At 36.6% G+C, this 19,877-nt stretch overlaps 1 protein-coding gene across 1 annotated transcript; it reads left to right on the top strand.

The window, feature by feature from the left end:
• Window positions 1–473: 473 nt before the first annotated feature.
• On the top strand, window positions 474–19,508 carry LOC107589061 (potassium voltage-gated channel subfamily H member 5-like). Its single transcript, XM_016277387.1, has 3 exons — window positions 474–722; window positions 5,027–5,223; window positions 18,325–19,508. Exons 1-3 carry the CDS (start codon window positions 494–496, stop codon window positions 19,489–19,491), a joined length of 1,593 nt encoding a protein of 530 aa, XP_016132873.1. The 5' UTR covers window positions 474–493; the 3' UTR covers window positions 19,492–19,508.
• The last annotated feature ends 369 nt before the right edge of the window (window positions 19,509–19,877 follow it).

Genomic DNA, 19,877 nt, shown 5'->3' with positions numbered 1-19,877 from the left:
ATGCAATTCTGTGCTCTAGCCTATCATTTTAATAACTGACGTACTCCACGTTATTACGTGACCCTCTGTAATACTCGATTCTGATTGGTTAATCGAGATGTTCTGCAGTAAAATATCACATATCCCTCATATCGCTCCATTGTATTTTTTCTCACAAATTTAAATCATTTTAAGCTTGAATAAATATTCAGTGTCTGTCTGTTTGTTTATTTATTTATTCACTGTATGATTTTATAAATATTTTATACAGATTATTTGACCTATTTTACCTTACATTTATAATATATATATATAATTTTAATTGACATAAGGAGCTGTGTAATTTTATATTATATTTATCTATAATATGTAATTACAGGTCCAAAATAGAACAAATCAGGTTTTATGACAAGAAGAGCTTCATTAAACTATGTACATACTGTTAAGAGAATGTACCATTAAGACATGACTTTCCTACTTTACTCGCTAGGTTCTGTCCATCTGTCCTAAGGACATGCGTGCAGACATCTGTGTGCACCTCAACAGCCAGGTGTTCAACGAGCACCCTGCCTTCCGGCTGGCCAGTGACGGCTGTCTGCGCTCTTTGGCGGTGGAGTTCCAGACCACACACTGCGCTCCAGGAGATCTCATCTTCCACGCAGGGGAGAGCGTGGACACTCTTTGCTTTGTGGTTTCTGGATCGCTGGAGGTCATTCAGGATGATGAGGTTATTGCCATTTTAGGTGAGTTAAATAATTCTTTCCACACTAAAAAAATACAAGCGAGACCACAGGGGTTAGTTGTCACATAGGGAAGTCATCACAAGGGCTATATTATTTTATAGCAAGTTACTATAAGATTTTGTGATATAAAAAAATCTTTTTTTTGTGCTAAAAATCCAAATACAGAAATGTATGTTGATTTGAAACACCTAGCTTAAACAGCTAATTCGGCCTACTAAACTAAAATTGGGTAAACAAGTGAACACAGTAAAACCACACTACCATACATTAACACTAAATTAACTAGACTCTGCTAGATCTACTAGAAATTTGATTTTAACTGGAAGTTTGAACTATATTCACACACATTCTGTATGTTGCCTTTATTAATAATAATAATAATAATAATAATAATAATTTATTAATTCATTCAATTATTCATTATTTTTTCTTTTTTTTCATGAGAATGTGAGGACTCTCTAGAAAATTAGATGTTGTATCTCAGTCTATCTTGGCTAAAAATTCCTGGAGACCAGAACAATGGTTTGATTTTAACTTTTAGATTTTTGTTGTCATTTGTCTTTCACTTTTTCACTTAATGAGCAGTGTTATTTTAGTATTATCTATGCACTAATATATCATTATTAATATTAGTTTGTTACTATATTTTCATTTTTCATTCTAATTCTAATTTTAATTTAGTAATTTTAGTAATATGCATTTTAATTTTAATTTCTTTTTTTATTTTTCTTCATCTTTAATTTTTTTCAGCTTTAGTCATTTTTAGTACTTAAACTAATTTTAATTCATTGCCAAGAAAATATTTCAAATGTTCATTTACAATTTTAAGTTTCTAAGCTTTTCATTTCCTTTTATTTTAACTTTATGTCAGTCAATGAAAATTATTTCTAATAGTCTTAGTTTGAATTAATAGCAAGACCGGCAAAGTTGCCATTGTGACAACTGCCTCTCTCATCTTTTTAAGTGGGAGAACTTGCACAATTGGTGGCTGACTAAATACTTTTTTTCCCCACTGTATGTGCCTGTACAAAAATTAACTTTCAAAAATACTCGAGAAATATTCACTGGCATGAAACATGTGACAGTATCCAAAATATTCCGTTTTTAAGCAGCCTGAATATTCTTAAACAAATACAGAACCCTGTTTTATTTCAATATATACTTTGCTACTGCTGTTAATATTTTCTGCACAACATCCCGCATTCTCATTAAACTCAAGAAAGCCCAATGCTGCACAATTAGCCAGTTTGTACTACAGTAATACTTCAGAGCTCTGCAGGTTTTTCCTGAGGGCACACACTGCAGCTCCAAAACATATCAAGCTTTGGATAAGTGAAGAAAAAAACAAACCTATAAAGGGCACAATACTAATGCAGTGGATCCTAAAAGATGGTTTTCACACAGGATCTTGCAAAGTGAACTTGCTAGCGTTCATTCTCCGAAGTAACATAAAAGCCCACAGTCTGCTCCTTGCGTTATATGTGGCATTTGTTACTCTGTCCACACCGTCTCCTTATCCTGCAGTAATGGAACTGTGGGGACTGATTCTCCGTTCATTGATTGTTGAGTCTTTTGTTTCACAGGGATGTGCACTGATAGTTCACACAGTCTCCAGTGCAGCCAGTGCTCTAACAATGACCAGATTTGTTGTCAAGAGAAAAAGGCATTTTTTTAAGCATGCAAACTGCTTTTATAAAAGATGAGTAAGTCCTGGCTCGTAAACCTCTTATTAAAAATGGACAAAACAATAACTATCCTGACATTGTTGATCTGTCCAATTGTGTACAGCTTTATTTTTTTCATAAATTCTCTGAAACAAAAGGACAGTTACTACCTCCTTATTTAACTCTGAGCCTGGAACCAATTCCACTATGAACAATAAAAACAAGACAACGATTTAGTTTTGATGAACACGTGCACATACAGGCACGTTTTAAGACTTTTTTCTCTCTTTGAATCGACTATTTCTTGATCTCTTCATCTCTCGAGTACCGCTGATGTACCGCTGCCACAAGAATGTGACGTGCCCTTCACTGACTTGTGTGTAACTGCAAACGACATGACATTAGACCTTATGAGACACTGTAGAGAGGAAGTTAACGTCTCTTCTCTTTAATGGGGATTTGGATCAGATGCTCTTTTGCTTTAATGATTATGAAATTAAATAAGATGCGAACGCTGTGAGTTAATTAGCCCCAAGGCGTTTACTTGAACCCACCAGACTAAACCTGCTGGGCTCCTAATGATGCCCCTCATCAAAAGCACTGAACACTGGGTACTTTGTATAGATACTCTCCTGAGTGTGGTGTGTGAACTTAGAAGATACTGTACCTATGTCATACTGTAGTTAGATCTATGGAAGCTTGTTTCTGCCACGGGATTAAAAAAATACAAAAGGTAATTGGGTCTTTTTATCCCACAATTCTGAACTGTAGGATATAAACTATTCATTTTGAGATACAAAACATTTGAGATACATTTTTCCCCCCACAATTCTGAGTTTATGTTTCACAGAATTCTGAGTTTACATAATTCTGTTCTGTTGTTTTTGCTATGGAATAAAACATTTTCATTTTCTTGTAATTGTGAGTTAGCATCTTGCAATTCAGATTTTTTTTTTTATAAAATTGCAGTTCTGAGTATATCTCACAATTTAGATTTTATATCTCGCAGTTCAGAGGAAAAAAAGCCCCAACTGTGAGATAAAATTCGCAATTACCTTTTTATTTTATTTTTATCCCGTGGAAAAAACAAGCTTCCATGAAGATCAAATCTGTATTTTTGTATTTTTGTACTGTCAGAGTACAAAAATGAAAAACATCAACTATCAATATTTATCGTGGCAGTAAAAAGTATATGAACCTTTAACTTGCATTTGTGCAGAGATTACTCATAAAATGTGATCTGATCACAACACCAGACAAACAGGCTGCTTAAACAAATAACAGAAAAATTAAATGTTTTCATGTCTTAATTGAACACATAGGGCTGGACGATATGGCCAAAATTTATATCACGATATATTTCTTAATTTTGGCCGATACGATATAATTCCGATATCGATATGACCACTATTTATCTGAAATAGAAATCTTTTGTAACATTATAAATGCCTTTATCATCACTTTTTATCAATTTTAAGCATCCTTGCTAAATAAAAGTATTAATTTCTATAATTTCTTTCCCAAAAAAAATAATAAAAATTATACTGAATGGAATCGTGTATAATGTTACAAAAGCTTTTTATTTCAGATAAATGCTGATCTTTGGATCTTTCTATTCATCAAAGAATCCTGAAAAAAAGTACTCAACTGTTTTAAATATTGATAATCAGCAAATCAGCATATTAGAATGATTTCTGAAGGATCATGTGACACTAAAGACTGGAGTAATGATGCTGAAAATTTTGCTATGTATGATCACAGGAATAAATTACATTTTAAAATCTATTCAAATAGAAAGCAATTTAAATAGTAAAAATATTTCAAAATTTTACTGTTTTTGCTGTACTTTGGATCAAATAAATGCAGCCTTGATGAGCAGAAGAGAATTCTTAAAAAAAAAAAACATAAAAAATCTTACCGTTCAAAAACTTTTTACTGGTGGTGTTGGCTGATTATTCTTATAGATTGAAACAAATGTGCTTCAGCCAGAAAAAAGGATATGAAACGTGCTCTGAGTCGCTGCAGAAAACAAAAAAATTGAACAACAACAAAAACTTGGAAATGTTGCTGGAGACAGGCTTATTGAAAATGCAAACTCATTCTCTGCCAGCAGGAGGCGCATTTAGAGTGATAAAACTAGCTGTTTCCCCGGTAACGGCTGTAATCAAAGCAGCTCTGCTCATGAACACTTCTTTATCAGATCAAGTGAAAATGCCATCGAAACTTTTCTGAAGACAGTCGGTTCCCTTCAGAGATACATTCATATAAAACCGTGTTATGTTGCCGTGTTATGATTTTGAAACGTGCAGTGCTCATGTTTATTCAGCGAAGTCAAACGCCACAAATAAATCAATGTATGGCAAACACTGGTAATGTATATCGAAATATCGGAAATGTGTTTAAAAATCATATCCCCGTTATTGAAAAAAATTATATTGCGATACATATTGATATTGAATTATTGTCCAGCCCTATGAACACATCGTGTAAACATTCACAGTGCATGGTGGGAAAAGCATGTGAATAAAAGTATTAATTTAAGTTTTAAAATCCAGGCAAATCCAAAGGGTTTGCATTCTTTTTTCCTGCAACTTTATTTCTGATGTGGTTTCAAACTACGCTCCCTGTCTGCTGTCCCAGGTAAGGGTGATGTGTTTGGTGATGTGTTCTGGAAGGAATCCACACTGGCTCATGCCTGCGCTAACGTGAGGGCTCTGACATACTGCGACCTGCATGTCATCCGGAGGGACGCGTTACTCAAAGTGCTGGAGTTCTACACGGCCTTCGCCAACTCCTTCTCCCGAAACCTCATCCTCACCTGCAACCTCCGCAAGCGGGTAAGCGCTACTTACATGTTATCACCAAACATCACATTCTAATGGCAACAGACTTTTGCTGAATCTCTTCTAAAAAGCCTTGGAGAATAGAACTCAAACATGATCGCCCACTTTTTCTCAAGTCTTGGTTCGAGAAGGCTTTTTTCCTGCATTAGCATTTAAAAATCTAGACTTTAGAAAACCTGAATAAAACCAACTAGCTCTACGGTGAGTTACATGAAGATAATCTTCGATTTGAAGCAAAAAAGTACAGTAGACAAAAACCAGATACAAAGAAAAAAGACAAGACTGTTTACTGCTTTGAGTGAAATAAACAATTTTGTTATTATTCTTTTTATACTTCTTTTTCTTTTGCCATATCAGTCAGATTTTTTGTTTTAGAGATTCAAGCACATCCTGGTGCACTTTGACCTGAATGTGTGTTGTGAAGTCCTGCTGTGTGCTGTGTTGGCATGAGAACAGAGCTCTGTTGTGGCTTTCAGACCTGACCTCACATTCCTTAAATACATAAATGATTCATTCTGACAGACCGCCCATGGAGAACTTTGGGTCTCTTGACAAAAGAAAGACCCTGTGCACTCAAAACACAATTAGAAGACCTCAGCTGTGCACTTTACTGCCATTGAGTTACATAATTGGTGAGCATTGTGTAAAACTATATTTAGATGCAAAAATGTCCTCTCTTGCTGTATCTCATCTATATTATTGAGGAAACGATGCACTGAAATTAGGTGTGTTATTAAATAAGGAGGGAAGGGAGATCCTTCTTGTATGCCTTCAAGTAAACAAAATAAATTACTAAATTATTTCATAGAACTGCTGGACTTCTTGGACACAGGCAGGAATCAGTGAGCCATGATATTAATTTATTTCCTCTGGCCACAGCAAAAAAGGACCTGTCTAATGAGAGGATATTTTGCTAAGGGCACAAATTAATTGATTTAAAGGTTTATGGTTCTTCAAGGTCTCTGAGTAACTTTGAGTTCATGAATTTTGCATGCAGTTGATTTGTAGAGCTTGGGATATGTCTTTCATTAGTAGACTACATGCTTTCACTCCTAATGAAAAATTCTTGTTACATTGTGGTTTTTAATGTACATACAGTGATTTTACTGTTGATTATTATTTGAATATGCTATCTTAGACTTTAGATCCATTGTTTATATTAGACTTAAGAACCATCATTTAGAGTGACCAGGCTGAGGTGAAAATAGTGTGAAGTGTTTTAAGGGCAGACTTCTTTGTCGGTGGAGTGACAGAGGCTGCCCCATCGCCCCGCTGTGCTCAGTCGACTGGGTAATGCTGCTGATGGGCCGGCTATACTGAGGAGAAATGGCCCCCCGCAGCACACACTCTGAATAAAGCATGAGTCAAATCAGCAGGAATATACACACACACACACACACACACACTAACTAACACACACCACACACATTTATCATGCATGATAATAAGAAGAAGTGTGGCCTCCTACTAATATTATTATGTTATTGTCATCTCATCTTCACCCTACACACAACATGACAAATGTTGGTCACGTTGTGTTGGTGTTGGTCAGAAATTTAAATTTGTAATTATAGCATGTGAAATATATAATATACAATCAATATGTAATTACTGGACTATTTAATGATATTTGAATAATATTAATATATTCATATTAATTCATCAGAAGTCCCTTATGCTCACCAAAGCTGCATTTATATAATCAAAAATACAGAAAAATGAATAATAATATTGTGAAATATTATTATTAGAATTTTAAATAACTGTTTTTATTATTAATTTTAATATATTTTAAAATGCAATTTATTTCTGTGATGGCAAATCTGAATTTTCAGCAACCATGACTTCAGTCTTCAGTGTCACATGATCCTTCAGAATTCAAGAAAAAAAAAATTATTAACATTTATTATTCAATTTTATTATAAATTTTTTTGGATGAGTAGAAAAGTAAAAAAAAAAAAAAAAAAAACATTTATTTGAAATAGAAGTGTTTTGTAAAATGTCTTTACTGTCACTTTGGATCAAGTTTAATGCATCCTTGCTGAATAAAGTGATTAATTACTTCTTCAAAAAGATACAAAATCTTATTCACCCTAAAAATCCTGGATTTTTTTTTTTTACTGCGCTCATCACAATGCATTCTGGGAATGGGTGAAAGATATTTGTGATGATGCCTTAGAATTTGGCTAAAAAGAGGTGTTTTAGGAGGCGGCATTATTATAAAAATAAAAGATTCACAGCCCAAGTTCTCACACTTTCTTTAATGGCTTCTTCAGCTGTCCTTCAGACTCCCTCATTATCGCTTATCTCTGCTGGTCAATGTCTGAATGCCTCACTGAGGTCCTGATCGTAAGGAAAAAAGCTCAGTGAAAGCCCTGTAAATATCTCTGAAGCACAAGTCACTCTAGAGCCGCAGAGCCCCAGGCCTTTGGTCACTAGTGTGTTGGTGAGTGAATTTGTCCCAACGTGATCTCATGATAATTCGTATGTATTTTACGTAAAATGTGGTTCTATAAAACGTACATTTACTTACGTATTTTCAGCATTTTAACGTACAAAATTGACGTATTGACGACACCTAAAAATTAATCCTCATGAATATTGAAATCGCGGCATTAATTTTATTTTTTAGTTGTCATATGAATTACCTTGTTTTCAATTGCATTATTAAATTGTTTACTCATTTACTTATGAAATTATAACATATCGTTTTGTTGTGTGATTTCTGCTACCAGCTCGTTTCCAAGAATATGCCTACATAATGTTAAACACGACTTCACTTTAAACCTTAAAATAAATAACATTTCTGCAATCGTTTAACCTTTACTTGTCATGTAATGTTTACTTTGATTGCCATGGGCCACAAAAGGCGTTTTCTCCAACATGCTGTGACTAACAATAGAACTATAAAATATGCCAAAATTTAGGTTTGGGGGCAGGTTAAGGGGTCTAAAAATCTAAATCGCTTATTGATAAAATGATAAAAATACATTGATACGAATATCTTAATGATATAAAAGATACGTAAATATTTTTACGTTTTTTTAGCTAAAAATACGTAGTAATTTGTACGTTTTAAATGTTGAAATACGTCTAAATTGTACATTTTAGCATGAATAAAAACATACAAAAGTGTACGTTTTGTGCTTGTAAATGTTACGTATAAATACCTACGTATAAACATGAGACCAGGCTGATTTTTCCACAGCTTTACATTCAGTCATGGATTAGCTGTGCGGTGTGCTTTGAAAACTTCCTGTGAACTCTCTTTTTTAGTTAAAGTAACTCATGTGGTTCATGATGGTCAGAGTAGATCACATTAAGCTTTATGGAATTGATGAGCTTTGATGGTTTGACATTAACAGACATTGTTTGGCAGTTTTAAAGGAAAGGTCTGAGTTTATCTATCCCGTTTCGAGGCCACATGTTCAGTAGACGATCCCTTTGCTAGATCAGCTGACAATGCAAGCCAATCTCAAACGAATGCTCCACCATTACCCGCTAGGCTCACAACTCTGTCTTTGGCTGCTGATTAGTGTCAGATCTGAGCCTTTTTTTTTTGCCCGAGCTGATTCATCTAGGCAGCAAACGTAAAGAGGAAGCAGAATCCTCCACACCTGCCACGCTTTCCTCCTAACAAGATTTACAAGGCCTTTGGAAAGCTGCAAACCCCTGCCAATAAGGTGGGCGAAGCAACTTTATCATCCCCTCCATTACCAGGCCAGGCAGAGAGATGCTCTCTCAGCAACAAGAGTAAGATTCATACAGAAATCATCAGAACACAGTGTGTCCACACAGAAAATAAGCCATGCTTAATAGAACAGCTCACTTGTTTGGTGCATTGACCAGCAGTGTTCCACAGTGAATCCTTTTAAGAATTTTTCATTCATGGATCTTTTACGTCCATTTTTAACGCCTTGCAAACATGAACGTTTGGTTTTCTGTGATACACTCTACATTGTTGTTGCAAATTCTGAGGATTTGTCACCAAGGTAATGTTGTCTAGCTGGATGACATGGATAGGGTTTTGTCAAATTTGCAAAAATTACGCACTAGTCTTGGAAGCATTAGTATGAATGTGTATGTACTGTACTATTCAAAAGTTTGGGATTAAAATTCTTTAAAAGTGACAGTAAAGACTTTTGCATTGTTAGAAAAGATTTTTAACGCTGATCTTTTGAACTTTCGATTCATCAAAGAATCAGCATAGTTAAAAATGTTTCTTGAGTAGAAAATCAGCATAGAATGATTTCTGAAGGATCATGTGACACTGAAGACAAGAATAATAAATGCAGATAAAACTTAAAAAAAAAAAATCTTACCAACAACCCCAAATAAATGTTACTGTGGGAGTATGTATATAGTGACATGCTGAACTCTAAAAAAAACTATTACTAAGTGCATTTTATGCCTTTTTCAAAGGCAAGCAGTATAGTAAGGGCATATATGAGAAAACTGCTGTTAGGGTGCAGTCTGGTTGTAGGTTGTGTGCATGTCTGACTGTGTGCATACATGGGTATCTAAAAACGTGACACAGAGAATATTCAAGTATTAGCTCATTTTGAGAGATTTTGTGTAAGAAAAGTGGTCAGTTGTATCCCAAAGGAGGCAATACACATTTTTTCCATTTGTATTTGGTAAATAATTAATAGAAACAATTACAGCTGCTCCGTCTCATTGCCAGAAGGCAGTATTGAGGTATCTGTACAAATTCTTCCTGGAATCTGGGCAGGACACGTTCAGAAATTGTATGTAAATACCGGTAATGAGACTGGCTGATCTTGTGCTGCAGGCTGTTTCAGTTCTTAAATCTTTGTTGATAAGTTTGAAAAGCAAAGCAAGTAGATCACTATAATATTTTCTGTGGCCACTGTGGACATTATCGATAAAAATAGTAACTCTAATGGGCCATATGCCTTCTCTTACAGAATTACTTCAGGGATACATCTAAACTTCAAACGCAATATCTCAGTGTACCAAAATTACTTCAGAAGTATCCATGAAGCTACATTTGTCCTGATCTCAAGTCTATATTACGTTCTTTAAACTTTGTGGAGACATTAAATAAATTTAATAATCCTGAAAATTAAGGTACATACAGTAGATGATATCTGAAACTTGATATAGTGAACATGAAAAGCAGTGGAAAAGTTATTTTCACTTTAGAAATTAACCATAAATGTGAAATATTAACCATCAAACTCACACTTCAAATGAGAGGAATATAATACCTCATTTTAGACAACTCTTTGCTGATTTTCTTCTTTGTTAGTGTCTTGAGACACTGACTTTTTTTGTTCCACTTGATTGTCATTAAATCTGTGCTGATCCGGAAATGAACCTTTTAGACTAGTTGAGGTTGGCTGGCAGGTCTGTGGGCAGAGACATGGATTGATTAAATGCAGCTTTTTGGCTCCAAGAGCAAAGGCCAAGATAGGTATTGATCCCCAAACAGAGACTCTAATTTTATGGCTTGCAAAATGACTTCGGCTCTCTGTAGCCGATGTATTCTTGACAGGAAGCATTATAGGTGAGTGAAGAGAGGCACTTGAATGTCTGAATGCAGAAAAATGAACGTGATCGTCTAAAAGGGACTATCATAGTCCTGACTTTGAAGTAGTGGGCAATAATCTGCTGATTGGCCGGCCGTGATTGGAAAGTGCTGAGCTGGGCGTTCCCAGGCTGGTGATTCCTCAGCATTGGGATGGGGGGGGGGGGGGGACACTGTCTCTGGCAGAACTTTAGCATCTCGCTATACTTAAAGTAGCAAAGCGGAGGAGTGTTGAATGGGAGGGGGGCTGCAAAGGAAGGATAAACACTTTTTTTTTTCACACACACTTTAAATGCCTGCCAGATCCCATTAATCTACACTGTTGGATTTTGCTGTGTTTGGAAGACTCAGTGCACTTTTGTTTCAATTCACTGTGCTTTTTGCCTTTACACCTATTTGCATTGCAGAAAATCATCTGAATCTTTCAAAAGTCAGGGACACATTTCAAATCTCATACAGTTGTTTTACACCCAAACATACAGTATCTACTATAGCAATGCCAACCATAAAAACAACTACCCTTGTGGGTCTCAGTCTTCACAGTTTATTTGCCCCTTTATTTCTACGCAATGTATGGCTTATGTTCAACCCTTACACAATAATAGACTTTTTGTGTTTGTTGTGCTTAAAGCAGAAGTGCTCAGTCTAAAATTTATTTCCATGCCTGCTTTAACACCAACAAAGGCGTGTTAGAAATACATGACTGCCTACATTTCTGCAAAACTGAAAAAAACTTACCTATACACACATTTCAGTTTCCATGTAAAATGAACATTACGGGCAATAAAAACTGTTTTTGCTCCTTTTCACACAAATTATGGTTATGATATTGATACAGGAATCAAAAGAGCTCAAAGCCGTGTATAAGGAAGCTAAAACAGCATGGTTGTTTCAGCAAATGAGTTTTCATCTCACGTTTGCTTTTGTTAACATTGTCAGTTAGGTTTAGGTTTTAGTGTGGGTGGTATGTTAATTTTAAATGCAATAGAGAACATTTCATTTCTGAACTGCCGTGATACGTACAACATAAAACGCTGCCAAAGTCACGTTTTGCAGAATATTAAACATGCTATTTAGTGCCAGACACTGGATAGTTCACTTTTAAAATGGCGTTAAACCTGTTACAAGCAATGAAATATCAATATTTTAATAAACCCACATCTGCAATGGAGAAAAATTATAGCGTCTCTTATGGATGTGTCGTTGGCAAAGTGCAGCAAAATGTACCTTATGCAAGGTATTTCAGGTTTTGCAATAATGATGGCAGAATCACACATTTCCAATGAGCCTGGGTCATCTAACACAGATTCCTGTAATTTTCAAGTGAGCCTGAATACATCCTTTGTGTTTGATTGAGCTGGAGGGATACCTCTGCATGAGTAAGCATATACAAACAAAAATAAGCTTAAGTCCCAAATGCATCTTGGTTATTAGACTTTCAATCATCTTTTTTTCTAATCAAGACCAGTGGAGTATTGAAGTATTGCTCATTGTAAATGAGCTTTTTCTGTTTTGTTTTGTTTTATATATATTGACATTTCAGTGGGACTGTTCAGAAAATTTAACTAAATGAGAACCAGAATCAGCAAGTTACCATGTTAGGGCTTTACACCACTTTCCAAGGCTTGCATCCCAGTCCACAGATACTTAATTTATCTTCAGCTGCAAATGTAGTTTCATCAGTTTCTAACAAAACTAAAGCTTCAACAGCTGTACGAAAGGCCACAGAGACTCGAAGACTTTCAACAGCTGCTGTTACTACACCTCAGCGGGGCTAATGTGAGTAATTTGAATAATTTCAAACCAGGCACAGAAATAAACCTTGTGAGTTGATTATCATATAATATACAAAAATTGATCTCTGCACCTGGGTATAATATGACTCGTAACCTTTTCAAACCATGACACAATATCAAAGGTGAATGTTTTTATGCTTCTCAAGAAAAACTATAAGTGTCAGCAGTCATGCTGTGCATTTGACTTTGATTAATTTTCCAATGCTGGTTGTGCTTATTGCTTAACATAGAATGATAAACACCAAATCAGTGCAGGATAATTCGGCTACATATGAAATATGAATTTCTCTTACAGTACATCCACAAACACACACTTTATACAATTTATCACTTTTTTTCTTGAATTGGAATACCCACAGGTTTAAACACGGGTTTAATTAAAAAAGGTGTGTTAAACTGTGCAAAGACTTTTAGAACTTGAGTTCTGTGCCTGGCTTTTGAAGTGGTTTTATGAATTTATATTTTTAATCAAGAACAGCCTTACTTCAATTTATTTATTTATTTTTTGGTAGCTTAATCTTCAATAACCAATTTAAATAAAAGTAAATAATGTAAATCTAATCAGTAGGCAAAAAGAGGATTTATTTATCTTGTTTATCTTAATGCATTTCAGTACTGTATATTTTTTTGAAAAGGAAGAGGCATTCATAAAACCTGAATGAGAAGAAAGAAATGGATTTTTGTATGTTAAGGCCTTTTTCTCATAATCCACCTCATCCCCAGGGATACATCGGGCGGTGTAACTGTCACCGTTCCCACTGTCTGCATGTCACTCAGTCACTGTCAGGGCATGTTATGTTCCATGTGGCTCTTGTCATGAGTGATGAAAGTGTTGTCTCATTCCTTTCATGTATTTATCAAAGTCAGGCAACGTCCAAGGGAAATAAACAAGACTGTGAGAATGTATTCTTTTGGAAAATGGGCCTTTTTTCTTGTTTAACTAAATGTATCTATTAAAGAAACAGGTATTTGAGAGTTTAACTTAACAGACAGCATTGCCTGGATTATTCCTCAGATACAATACATATCGCATGAGAACCAGTTGGTACTCTGGCTAATGAGAGAGAGCATCTTTGACTGTCTGTACAAATGAGTCACGTGATTAATGTCTCAAATTTACTTGAACTGTTTTTTCAAAAAAAGAAACTTAAAAAATTCAAAACCCAAATACTCACTTGATCTCATAAGTTTACATATATATCCTTGACATTTACTTAATTTATAATGAAAAAATACCATCCTACCATGTATATGTAGCAGAATGTATTAAGCATACTTGAAGGTGCGTTAAATAGGAAAAATGATAAAGAAAAAACACTCTTAGTCTCAGAGCTGGACTCTGTTGTTTGTTTGATTAAACGCTGTTATGAGTGTCTTACTGTATTTCCCAGTGCACACATTTTAGGCATATACTGTAAATGAGTAATTGTACCTTAAGTTGGACAACTCTTGAGAGCATTTCCTAAATAGTTAGGCTAAATAATTGCTTTGTTCAAAAGTATTGCACATCAAGTTAACTAAACATTGTTTAATAGTACTCTAGCTACCCTTTATTTATGTCACAATGCTTCTGAAGCAAAGCAACCAAAACTAATATACTTGTAAAAAGTCTCAATTCCTCTCTACAGAGAGGTTTATTAATATGCTCACTTTGTTATTTAATCTTTTTGGTAATCTTGGCCTAAACAGCTTGGTCAGGTGCTTTAATTTGAAATCAGGGGAAGTGAGATAAAGCACATTTTCTAGTTCCAGTAAATCATTCATGTTTAGGGTGACCATACGCGCCATTTTCCCCGGACGCGTCCTTGCCAGGATTTATTTTGGCTTTGTTTTTTCCTGTTTTCATGTTTTCAGGTAATGATCGAAAAGTAGTTTGACCAGTAACATGCAGGCATTGTACATAATGGACCAATCATGGTGTGTATGAGAAGGTGGGATCTACGGTCAAAGCGATGCAATTATGCGTACATAGGATGTGTGTTCGACTTAAAAGCAGCGCGGCTCAGATCGATCAGTGTTTGACATCAAAGTACCTCGAGAGCATTTTGAAAGCATTAGGAACCGTCTGTATGGTATTTTGATGTCATACACTGATCGGTCTGCACACGCAAACAAAGCCAAAACCCAGATATTTTAGGCAATATAGAAATCCTGGCCAGGACGCGTCCGGGAAAAATGGCACGTATGGTCACCCTATTCATGTTGCCTTTTTTTCCTCCGTAACCACGTGGCCTGGTTTCTGAGCTCATGCATCTGCTCTACTTCTGTCTCAATCAACCACACATGGTGTTAAATGTTGGTGTTTATGTGTTACACTGACAATTTCTTCCAGTAAACTTAACCACACTGACACCTCTTGTGATAATGTTGTTCAAAGGGATAGTCCACCCAAAAAATTGAAGTTGTAATACTTTATCATTAATTTGAGTTTCTGTCCAGGAGTGAACTCAAGGCTGTGTTTAAAAAAAAAACAAGACTGACCCGGCATGCCTGTGCAATTATTCCAATTATACAATCCATCTTTGTTGGAAGAGGAAAAAAGTCTCTTCACACAGGTGAAGAATGTTAGAATAATAACGCTTGCTCGAGAGAGTGTAAATGAAATATTGGATTCTTCATTAAAATTCCCCATGGATGCTAACAGATCATTATAAATCCCTAATCAGTTTTCCTCCGCAGCAGAGATGCAGGCTGTTGACACATGTTTTTTCTTTCTGTCTCTTCTTTTATTCAGCAGATAGCTTGAGTGTTGTGATAATTGTCATTATCCAATAAGAGGCTGCACAAAGGAAATAATTAAACAGCGTGCATAGCTGAGGCCAAAGAGTAAATTCTTTATTTTCGGGCATAATGGCACTTCACTTAATTCACAGCTTCTTTTTTTTATTCCAAGGGCACATAACATTGCATCCATATATTATACACATCACTGACACTGCATTTTAACATTCATATACAGTATGTAATGGTGTTTCATGGTAGACAGAGATTACGGTACTATATTAAGCAGCCTTACTGTATCCTTTACCCTCTGAAGGATGTGGGTTGTTTTAAGTGTTTGCTCAGATACATGTATGGCTGTTTAAATTAGGGATGCATTATATATTGGTTAATGGCAATATTAATAATATTTTAATTTACTGCAATCAGTTGATATTGAATATTTAATTGTTTATTCTCATTTTCTTGTTTTTAAATTGAGATTGCCTTCATTGTCATCTAACACTTATTTATTTAAAGTTGATCTTTAAAAACTCTAATTGAATAACATTGTTAAATCAATGTGATCTTTAGCAAATCTCAAAATGAATATATTTTCCATAATGCGCATTATAATGTTGTAGTTAGAATTTTTTTTATGTTGATTTTAGTTTTTAGACAAAATAGCATTGATATACAGTATGATATTTACCATTTATGAGTTATGTCATAACAAAAAAAATAATTAACAGCTCATTAGTATTGGCCAGAATTTAAATACTGTATCAGTGAAACCCTAATTTGAACTGTTCTGAATAGTGACAAAATAGAAGTACAGAATGCAAATTTAATGCCACAACTGTTAATAGCAGTTATATGATGACTATTATTTCTAACAAGTATTTTTAGAACCATTTCCTGTCACTTCCCAAACATAATTAGCGTCCATCACTGCACACACCTTAGTTTCTTTTGTTGCATTCTCACTCTGCACCCTAGAGCTTATTTTGTATTTGGCTACACATTGTTCCTAGCCCACTCTCTCTTTTTCTTTCTAGTTGACTCCGTCACTTCCATCTCATTCTGCTCGTATTAAGCGACATTTAAATAATACGAAGAGGCAGAAGGGGGCTGGATTCATTATTTACCAGAGTCCTCCTGGGAGATGAGAAGTGACATGCGACGCAGCACTTCAGGGTGCCAAAAGACTGCACAGGGATAACTAAAGGGCACGTGACACGCTCTGTTCTATTTTTAACACTACAGACCAATGTTTGCCTGGAGGACTTTTTTTTAAGTCAGCACGGTCGCTGTTACATTATCTCACACAACATTGACTGTGATGAAAAAGAATTCAGTAATTTACTAGAAGTTTATGATTTTTTCTACTGTAATGTGTAAGTGATACAAAGATTAGACAATCATTACAAGTGAGAGTTTTACACAAAACAAAATGTTATTTCAGGCTTGTCTTTGAACGTGTAATGAAATTCCATTAAAAATAACAAGCTGTGTGGCCGCATGTCCTGCTCTGTATGTCAGGTTGGGCTGTGCAGAACTCCCAAGGGTGCTCAGCTAGGGGGCTTGGGTGGCTAATTAACACTCTAATTAAAATGTATGTGATCAAAGCTACTGCCATGTGTAAACCCACAGCCGAAAGAGATCCGATGAGGGGGAAAGGAAGAGAGCCAGGCTATTTCTGCAAGGTGCTGGGTTGCTGTTGGAGGAAGCTCTGAATCACTGTACAGGTCTCTGTTAACCTCGAAGTACTGGTAGTTTAAATGGTACAAGTTCCTGAACCTAACAGTTGACCTACTTGGCACAGCTCCAGTGTTGTTCGTTTTGTGTACTCTACTGTCCTGTTCAATACTGTCATGCCTCAGGAACCACACCAGTGGCACTTGACTGGATAGCTGGCCACAAGCATGAGAGCAAATACTTCATCTTTTACAGTGATATGGAAATCAGTAAGGGCTCTTGCTGACTGCGGTTCCTATTACAGCATTCAGTTTGTGAATGGTTCATTCAATAAAATAAGTCATTTTTTTATATTTTTAAATAGTTATACTTTGCAATGTTGCTGTATGTCTCACAGTGTGATTATTATATCATGGCAACTGCTGCACACGCTACTACTGCTTTTATTGCTGCTGTAGAGCAGGTATGGAGACTTGCTACTGCCGATACATACACAGACACACTGCTGTGAGCTTGAAGCCATGTCACTGTTACACAAATAGCATAAATGAAATTACCCATAGTGGATCTAGACAGGTGGAACTGGGGGAGGTGGAGGGTTTCATAGGAACTCTATTTTTGATATATGCCACTTTATAGTTCACAGTTACAACCTTGCTTCTCACAGTTATGACTTTATATCACACTGTGTCACTTTACATCTCACAAACACACTTTTAGAAAAAAAGTGCAAAATAGTACATTTAGGGGTGCAACATCTTGTCACTGGGGCAGTACCTTTAAAGGGACATATTTTTACCTTATCTACCTCTAAAAGTTATTATATATTATAACCTCATAGTAATAATATGGACCCTTAAGGTACTGCTTTGAACCTTTTAGGGGTTGTTTTGAGGGTACTGCCCCAGTAACATGCTTTTGTACACCTAAATGTATAATTCTTGCACATTTAAAAAAAAGTCACTTTATTTCTGATTTTAAACTTAATTTCACACTTTCACAATTAACATTTTTATTATTTTACTCTGAGGTGGAAACTGGCTTCCATAGCTATGGGACTTGAATTATTATCAGGAGTTATATATGGTGACCTATTCCCCTCTGCTTTGGATGTAAAGGTCACGAGTGAAGAATAGTTGAGGAATTGTAAATCTATGCAACCCTAATCATGACAAATATGTTCTTGCTCCGATGTAATTAGCCAGTGGATGATATAACCAGCATAAAAGTTATTCATGCCTTAGTAACTAGTGCCTCTTTAGAACTTGAATTAGTTCTTTATTTCATTCATTCAAAGCAGACATGGATTACAAACATACAGATTTCTTACATATTGTTATGTCTCCACAGATTGTTTTCCGCAAGATTGTTGATGTCAAGAAGGAGGAAGAGGAGAGGAGACACCAGAAAAATGAGGTGACGTTGTCAATCCCTGTAGACCATCCTGTCCGCAAGCTCTTCCAAAAGTTCAAGCAACAGAAGGAGATGCGCACACAAGGTTCATCCCAGCATGAGCTGGAGAGGAACCAATTTCAGGTGGAACACCACCTCCATCCGCTGTCCCACCAGATTCATCAGCAGCAATATCAGCCCCAGTACCAGGGCCACCATCCTCTTCAACACCAACACGTGGCCCCGATGCAAAACGGGGCCCCTGGCTTGGGAAATGGGAACAGTGGTTCTAGCGTTGTGACCGTCTCGCAGATAACCCCAATCCAGAGCACCCTAGCCTACGTTCAGACTGAGGAACCGAACAGGAGTGAAGGCCATGAGGCTATGGAGCTCAAGCCCAGCTTTGGCGTAGAGGACTCAAATTGTCTGAAGGTAACAAGTCCGGTGAGACCAAGAGGAGGAAGAGGACGAGGCTGGATGCGTTTTCATAACATTGCATCAGGATCGTCTCCTATGCTTCCGCTGGAACTAGAGAAGCAGCCGCAGCAGAAGGAAGAGGAGTGGGGGGATGTATCCCAGCCACTAAATGTGATCTCTGAAGATGGGAAGAGCCAGGAAGCAGAAGGTGGGAGGTCTAACGAAAGGGGTCCCACTGGAAACGGTAACAGTAGCGATGAGACTGATGAGAATAGTGCTCTACACAAGACTGATTCTTGCGACAGCGGAATCACAAAAAGTGACTTGCGTATTGACCGGGTTGGTGATTCACGGAGCCCAGTCGAGAGATGTTCAATGGAAAGGAGCCCATACGAGCAGCCCAGCCCTGGAGTGGGTGACATGACCCTTCGGGGGATTAACTTTCAGCCTGTTCCCGAACAGACTGTGCTTCAAAACAGTCTGTACGAGGCAAAGCTGGAGCTAAAAGGTGACATCCAGACATTAAATAGCCGGCTAGCGGCTCTGGAGGACCAGGTGGGGGAGATTCTGAGACTTCTGTCGGAGAAGAGGAAACCTTCCCCACCTCCTCAGACCTCCTCTCCAAAAACCCCACTTCAGTGCCAGGACATCTTTGCCGTTTCTCAGCCTGTCACTCCAGAAACAGAGGGGGACAATGGACCCCTTTGAATTAGGATAAATATATTTAGATATTGATATGCTGTTTTTATCACTTCCCTTCCTCACACTCAGGAAGGAAAGGTGAATACTGATGATTAGAGGAAGGATCCTTGCTGTTGTAAATATATACTTGCATGTCCAGCTGGAATCTGGCCTGCCAATGAAATCTTCTCTACGGATAGTAGTTGCTTGTACACGTACAGAGTCGGCTGCATGCGGAGATGATTTTATTCTGACCTTGCACATGGGATCTTCTAACCAGGTGATATTTCAGGGCATTTTCTCTTTGAACGACAGCTTGATGCCCTAGATGTGGGATCTTGGGTTGCTGTAAGACAGGCTTGGTTTAATGCCGTCATCGGTCATTCTTCATAGTGAAATGGCTATTAATATCT

The sequence above is a fragment of the Sinocyclocheilus grahami genome, unplaced genomic scaffold (assembly GCF_001515645.1).
Source record: "Sinocyclocheilus grahami isolate Dianchi unplaced genomic scaffold, SAMN03320097.WGS_v1.1 scaffold111.1, whole genome shotgun sequence".
Taxonomy (NCBI): domain Eukaryota; kingdom Metazoa; phylum Chordata; class Actinopteri; order Cypriniformes; family Cyprinidae; genus Sinocyclocheilus; species Sinocyclocheilus grahami.
Note: the sequence above shows the minus strand (reverse complement) of the source record. Positions and strands in the feature narration are given on the sequence as shown.

What these genes read in the sequence shown, in the direction of transcription:
- LOC107589061 (XM_016277387.1), top strand. Translation starts at nt 494, where the DNA reads ATGCGTGCAGACATCTGTGTGCACCTCAACAGCCAGGTGTTCAACGAG. An exon ending in TGAGGTTATTGCCATTTTAG is followed by an intron (nt 723 to 5,026) that starts GTGAGTTAAATA and finishes CTGCTGTCCCAG; the next exon opens with GTAAGGGTGATGTGTTTGGT. An exon ending in CCTGCAACCTCCGCAAGCGG is followed by an intron (nt 5,224 to 18,324) that starts GTAAGCGCTACT and finishes ATGTCTCCACAG; the next exon opens with ATTGTTTTCCGCAAGATTGT.